At 40.3% G+C, this 7822-nt stretch overlaps 1 protein-coding gene across 1 annotated transcript; it reads right to left on the reverse strand.

Annotated features, from left to right (window-relative positions):
* Positions 1-1308: 1308 nt before the first annotated feature.
* On the reverse strand, positions 1309-7040 carry atpaf1 (ATP synthase mitochondrial F1 complex assembly factor 1). Its single transcript, XM_034146770.1, has 9 exons — positions 6806-7040; positions 5864-5972; positions 5574-5636; positions 5302-5364; positions 5150-5200; positions 3802-3849; positions 3544-3639; positions 3042-3149; positions 1309-2054 (listed from the first exon to the last, which is right to left on the reverse strand). The coding sequence occupies exons 1-9, from the start codon at positions 7018-7020 to the stop codon at positions 1860-1862; spliced, it is 948 nt and encodes a 315-aa protein (XP_034002661.1). The 5' UTR covers positions 7021-7040; the 3' UTR covers positions 1309-1859.
* Between the last annotated feature and the right edge of the window lie 782 nt (positions 7041-7822).

A 7822-nucleotide genomic window follows, 5' to 3' on the forward strand; every position in this document is an offset into this window, starting at 1 on the left:
GGGGTGTAGCGCTGGAGGAGTTCAGCTATATAGGCCGGAGCCAGCCCATTTAATGCTTTAAAAACAAATAAAAGGAGTTTAAAATAAATTCGGAACCGAATTGGAAGCCAGTGCAGTGAGGCCAGAATTGGGGTGATGTGGTCACGTTTTTTGTGGCCAGTGAGTAGACGTGCAGCTGGACTAGCTGGACTAGCTGCAGGCGTTTAATTGACGCCTGGTCCATACCCGCGTAAGTGATGTCACAATTGTTTTCCTCCACTAAGAGATAGCTAAGATCAGCGCCATATAGATATAATCTATCTATATGGCGCTGGCTAAGATAAGATAACTTTAACAAGATGCCTGTGTGCTTAGTACCAGGTTGTTATCATACCAGCAATGGGTCTTGCTCGTTCTTTCGCTTCCCGTCTGATGAAAGGACCAGGAGTGTCTGGATCAAGCTAGCTAGTAGCTAGCACGTTAGTTAGCATTACAGCCTTGTCATTTTTATTAGCCTTAACATGAAGTAACATTAAGTAACCCAAAATGTTAAACAGTAAGAGTAGTAGTCATATTTCGTGAACCCTTTGAATAGTACTGTCACCGGTGTGATCATTCTATAATACACAATTTAAGCCCGGGGGAGAAATGCTAACGCTAGCATCGGCGATCTTCACTACTTCATGCTATCTGCACAAATGGTTGACATTAAACATTAAAAAGACCAGGCAGTTCAGAGAGAATCAAAGGAAGGCAGGCAGGCAGCTTTGCATGACATTCTTCAGGACGTGTTTCATTGTGGTGATAGTGAGGGTAGTCAATCGTTTTGTTGACAAGACAGTAGTGACGGCCATCTTGGTGACGTGTGTTGTTCTGTGAGACTAGAGATGTAGTTCATTGAGCGTTTCACACAAACAAATGTGTTACTTTTTGACTTGCAAAATTATCTTTTAAATTGACAAACATCATGTGTAATTCGTGGCACAATTCAAACGGGATCAAAAGATAATCTTTCTCTCTCCATTGACTTCAATACATAATTTTTCCGAAATAAGGTCCACCGGAAGGGGAGGGACTTCGCCACTCTATTTAGTTCCGGGGGCTTTTTGGTGTGAAAGCAAATATATCGTAGTTCTGATTTACTATTGTGGGAAAAGTACTCCGGTGTGAACGCGCCATATTTATGGCACATCCAGGCCTGGCAGACTAACATGAGTCACTACAGATGGCTGAATCACACTCTACTCTTATGTGGAGGATTGAAGAGAAACAACTTTTACAACCAACAGTAATTGCATCAATTACACACTCAGGTTTAGAGACATGGCATAGGTTGTACGAGTTGTATTCCCTGATCACAGCGATTCAATTACTGAAATGATCCACTACAAGGATGGTTATCTTAATCTGGAAGATTCAGTGACAGTTGACAAATCTCTATCACCCGTGCCCCACTGACACCAGAGACAACGCGTTCACATAATACATCTATAGTGACTGTCAGATTTACAATAGATGTTAAATCAAATATTTGTTGACATTTGCACATATCGATAGTAATCACTAAAATCATCACATTGGAGATTTGGGTTTTTGAAGGTGATTTATTAAACGTCAAGTGGGTTTCCAGGGATCACTACTGGGCTATAAAGTATTTTATAGGCATTTATTTATCATAAAACTGACCAATACCACATTATTCTCCTGTGGTTACTTGCACATGGATGCACAATGAAGAGATGTCGGGCAGATGAAATGATAAAATCTCCAACAGAGTTCATGTGAAGCTTCTTTTAGTTGTTTTAAGAAAAAGCACATATCTCTTTGATTTAAAAAGGAACACCAATGGTTCCCGGAGGTCCGACTGCAAGAGAGGGTCTTCAGTCCATCTCTTGTCTCCCCATGGTTGCCCCCGCTGACCCCAGGCCGCTCTGCTCCAGCTCTGCGATCAACAACATGTGTTTGAAGTCTGCAGGGTGGTGGTTAAAGTCCTCCACCAATCGGAACGTCTCCTGCCTATGCGTGCCGTAGAACAGCTGCACCTGATTGGCCAAGCACTGAGCCTGGTGGACGGTCTGTGGAGGAGAAGGAACAGACAGTTTAACATGTAGCCAATATATTATTTAATAAATATAGTGTCTCTATAATAACGCTTTATTTATATAGCACTTTTCATACATCACAAGTAACAAATAAACAACAACAAATTCCCCTTGGATCAGATGTTAAGACCTATTCAGATACATGCAGCTTAGCAACAGCATATAACATTTTAACAGGTTAAGAGACACATTGAGGTAAAACAATACAAAACCCTATAAAATAAAGTAAACATATGCACAACAAAAATTAAAAGATAGTAATAAAAACTTCAGAATTCTAATAAAGGTTAAACGATACAAATATTAAAAGGACCAACTTAAAAGGAAATGTTGCTATTAAATAAACTGTTAAATAAATAATATAAGTTGAAACCCTTTCAGACCTATAAAATATATATATTTTATAGGTCTGTACTTTTATATTGTTCTATAGAACAATATAAAAGTAGGTAAATAATAAAGACTAAAAGACCATTTAAAAGTATTTTACAGTATATAGAGTGGACACCTGGACATTACAGCTGACAGTGATTTTTCCTAAGTGTGGAATGGTTTGTTTGTCTGATTATAAAATAAAAAGGCATGATCGTCAGGAAACTTAGTGGAAGGGTGTAGGAAGAACCTTTTTAATTTTGGAGCAGATCCAAATAAAAAGAGGGCAGATGAATATATTATTTTTCACTTATGAAAACAGCTTTGGCAGATGTCAGCGCTGTTAAACTGCCCTTCTAGTTAAACAATTTATTCTAAAATCATAAGCATAAATATACTACTAAAAGAGCCTTCACAAAAGAGCCAGGACAGTATGTGGGCATGATCATGTGACCATACACAGTATAGTGTACATTATCTGTAAACAGTCATGAAAACCCTGTAAAAGCACCAGTGAGCTGCATTGATAAGGGTGTAGCCTGCAGCAGTGAGTGCATACAGGTAAACCTCAGCAGGTGGAGGACTTACTATGAACTTGGGGTCGATCTCGGCGGTCATGAGGACCACGCCCTTCTCCTCCTTCAGGTCGGGGTAGTGGTAGAGGATCAGCTGACTGGGAGCATGCTCACCCATCGTCTGCACACATAAAGAAAATGTAAGCTTACAGTCTTCAGAGTGAGACGAAGAAGACAAATCCAACTTTATTTGGAATGGCAAACCATAAAGTAGCTCTGGTATAATATGGACTTTTCCCAAATTTTTCGTAATCGATAGAGCATTTGACCTAATTTTCCCTTGTAATATATGCAACTACAGTACTTTATAGAACTCAACTAGACCTTTTAAAAATATTTGTACTTAAATAAAATATAAATACTTTGAAGAGCTGAGTTTGAACTTTTTTTTTTTATCAGTTTCTGATTTCTACTGTTTTTCCTATTTAAAATATATAAACAGACATGCCTACTTACAAACCTAAATGAACTCAATGTCTGCAGCAGCATGTGAAGGGGTCTTGTGAGAGGATTACCTGGACGTTGATGAGGGAGGTGAAGTGGAGCTCGTGTCCGGACCACTGACCCAAGAAGAACTCGTATCCCTCCCTCTGAGGCAGAGCGTACAGGAACTGAGGAGAGGGAGACCACAGGGAGAGAGGGGATAAAGAAATAAAAGAGGAGGAATGTGAAGCACAGTTTCATAAGTGTCAAGTATAGCAGAAGAATGTCATGCTGTTTCTGAATCTGCATCTTTCCAGCAGCATGTTCAGTGGAAGCAGCAGTGATCTTACCATAGGGGAAGCATTTGATCTGCTTGAAATCAAATCGTACAACTGCGTCTGCAAGTAAAAAAAGACAGAATATTAGGTCATTATATCAAAATGTGTGGAATATTAAAAGAAAAACATTTAAAGAACAAAAAAAAATATCTAAATGATAAATAAATTAAATAAATTGGTAAAATGTATCTTAAAGGGGACCTATCATGCAAAATGCACGTCTTTTATACATGAATATGTGTCCCCGGTGTTCCAGGGAACTCACCAAGTATCAGAAAACACAACCCTCTCTATTTTCCTCCATACCCAAATCTCTAAAAAAGGGGCTGCAACGGATCTGATAAAAACTGATCCAGATTTGAACACTTTACTGATGTCAGGAAAGTGGCGCTACGGCTATTGGGCCAACTCTCCACCTATCAGGGGAATGTGGGGTTGGGCCACGGCCGGCCATTGCCGCTCGAAAGCGCTGGAGACGCTGTAGTACATATGCCAGGCCTGTAAGTGGCGCTGTAGTCTGCCACAAAAGCAGCGAAGAAGACTTCCCACGCATGGTTGCCATGGTTACCCTTCTGTTTATTCTCCACTGTGGCTTTTTTCCTCCCTCCCCGAGGCAAGCGTTTGCTCCTGCTGCTGTATGCAATCCCTCCCCGTCGAGGCAAGCACTGTAATTCTCTCCGTTTAGTCCACCAGCAGATGACAAACACCCACCTCTCCGCCTCTTCCAAGGAACGAGGGGACCGTGCGGCAGAGTTTCAGTTAGGTTTTCTTTCGCCGGTCAAGATGTCCGTTAAAGTTTAAATCTTCCGGACAAAATTAGAAAAGTGCCTTTAAGTGTATTTATTGAGCTTTAAAACAAATGAATAACGACTCTATATAATAATATAATAAAACACGGAGGACGGAGATCTATTTTTCTCCCCCTCTTCTGACTTGATCAGAGCACGCTCCCCTCTCCTGCAGGGGGGCGTGGTCAGCTGCAGCTCACAGAATCAGCCCCCTGCAAAAACAGGGCTGGAGAACAGCAAATAGAGCGAAATGAGGCATGGCTAAAATGCATGATCTGTTTGGTATTTTGAAAACAGAAACATATAAATATACCTTATATCGGTATGGCCCTACAATATATCATTTAAATATAGCATGATAGGTCCACTTTAAATCATAAAAAACGAATAAATCCAAGGGAAAAATCAATAAGGGGAACACAAGTTAAACTCAAATCAACTAAGTTATTGTTAAAAAGTGAAGAAACCTTCCTTTCAAGCATTGAAACAAATACTTATAAAAGATGTAAAGGACATCAAATGAAAAGTCGGGAGACTCTGAAGCATCAGCATGTTCACTGTGTTCTACTCACCGGGATCACAGCGCTGATTGTGTCCTTGGCGGCGTAATAATTCATCCAGAGCTGAGAGAAGAACACAAAAGATCAAACAAAGAACACGCAGTTCAAACCGTCACAGGAAACAGAGGGACGTTCTGTGGTAAACTGGAGCGAGGCCGACTCACCTCTGAGACCTCCCCCCCCGTCATGTCCCGGATCTTCTCCAGGTCTAGGATAGAGTCCAGCGTCTGCAGAACAACACGTTACACTTTATTTGTACACAGTCAAATCATCATATCTTACATTATTCCTTTATACCCACAGCATTAACTAATTACTGTCACTGAATATTTTACCAGATTTTCATATTAACTTTGATGGTATGTTGTAGGTAACAACAGTAGGAAGTACAACTATTTTCAAAGAAAATATATTTTAATTCCAGCATGTTCCCCACCTTGTTCTTTGTGAAACCTCCTGACTCTCCTTCGCCAGCAGCAATCTTGTCCTTTTTCTCCAACTGCAACAGACAGAACATACATGAAACCAAACACACATATTCTATAATTCCTCTCCCTTATGTAAAAGGGTGCACAGGAGTTACGTTTTGTCCAATTTATGAAGACATTTCAACGCACGCCATTACAAATTAACCAGATAATGCAGAGAAAAATAATGTGTTTATATTTCTGAATTCAATTGTAATGCTATTTCAAAACTTCCAGTATATTTTCATGCAGTTTATACCTCCTGCTCCATAAGCTTGATGAACTCTGTCTGCTTTGAGTGTCCCAGCACTTCCTTCTTGGCATCATGACGCGTCTCCACTCTGGCTTTGTACTCCTGAGGTTTGGTGCTGAAAACAAGACCGACATTAAATCAGTAAAAATAAAAAATTTCAAAAGGAATACATTTAATTTATGAAACGCAGAAATAATGTACAGCTTTGTCAACCGACTCCACAGTCCCATTACATACCTCATCTAACTCAGAGGTTCCAGCTCGATAAGGCAACGGATGAATAGTTTGGCCTGTTTTGATTTATTAATTACAAGTTGTGTTTGCTGTTGATGTTTTCATTTTTAGTAAAAATGTGAAATGCCCAAATGTTATTGTTACATATTAATGCAGTGGTGACTGACTTTGTTTTTAACATGCAAGTTATTGGCTGTTTAAATGCATTGACATTTATTTTTTAAAACCATGGTACTGTAATTCTAGTCAAAAGGGACAAACCACAAGGGTAGAAAAAGCATGAATGTGATCACTTGATTTTTGTTTGATAATAAATAAAATCACCTTCAAAAACCTAATACATTTTTTATTTGTATTAATTTACTACAAGTTACACATCCATTCTCCAATACTCTTATTCATATAAATAGTCTAGTAAGATGTTCGGCATACAATTGACGTTCCAAGAAAGGTTTGTTTATTTCAATTCCTTATATTTTACCCTAAGATTGCTAACCAGCCCATTTGTCCTCTCAACATCACCGTAGACTTCTGGTCAAACACAAACACACTGCCGGTTTAAATTTGCCCCGAATACATAATTAGTCTATCATACTTTCTATTAAGTCTTTAACATTGGCTTATATTGCATTTAAACTCGTCGAGTATCCAACAACTTGTAAAATGACAGTTTTCTATGGGTGACATGGTGCTGTGCTGCCGCTAGCCGCTGACCTGCGAAGCTTCTGGATCTTGTCCTGGTACTTGTCGAAGAACGGGTTCTCCTCCAGCTGCGGCTCCTTCCGGACCGAGAAGGCCCGGTACTGCAGCGGGACCAGCCCGGGGATCAGCGGCCTGATGCCGGGGACCCTGACCGCTAAAATCCCCCGGTACAAACATGTCATTTGTACCAAGGCCGCCGCCATCTTTACATCTCTCTCTTGCAACATCTAAAGTGCTCCGGCGGGGAGCTGCTTTCAAACATTGGTTCCGCTCAGCGATTTATTTTTACGTTGTGTTGGTAGCATACTGTCCTGTCACGCCACGTTTTAATTATTTATTTATTTCTCATGAAAAAAAAACATAGTACCATCAAATTAAGAGCACTGATTAGATAAGATAGTGTAACGTCCGAGGTGTTAAGGCTTCAAGAATACTTCTGTGTAACAAGAACTCAGGAACTTAGTACTTTTTGGAGCGTCACAGATGCCTCCGTTTATTAACGTCGAGTCACACACCACTCTAGCCCCGACTGCGCATGCTCACAACACATGACCTCTCAACCCAATGCTTACATGCGTCCCCCCTTACTGAAAGAAATGTCCCCATTTCCACACACATGGTGAAAACACAACAAAACATAAAAAAACAATACAACCACGAAAAACCCCAAAAACATAACAAACCACACACCACCCTGCAGAATAATACATGCAGGCATGACGTACATTCGAAAAAAAAATCTTTGAATAAAAACAATGACAAACAAAACACATCCACAGCCCAAATAAAACATCAAACTAGGTATGACATAACTTATTCCCCTGTCCTGCACACTCGAAACATGAAAAAAACCAATTATGCAGCATAGAATACACAGGAGAAAATAATCACACAAGCACGTAACCACCAGTCATTCAGCCCATAACAAAGTCCAAAAATCGGACAGGAGGCCGCGCTAACCTCCCAGCCCGGGACACCGTCGGTGCGGCTTGTTCGAGCTCATGGGAATCACCAGCCCCAGAACCCGGC

The sequence above is a fragment of the Trematomus bernacchii genome, unplaced genomic scaffold (genome assembly GCF_902827165.1).
Source record: "Trematomus bernacchii unplaced genomic scaffold, fTreBer1.1, whole genome shotgun sequence".
Taxonomy (NCBI): Eukaryota; Metazoa; Chordata; class Actinopteri; order Perciformes; family Nototheniidae; genus Trematomus; species Trematomus bernacchii.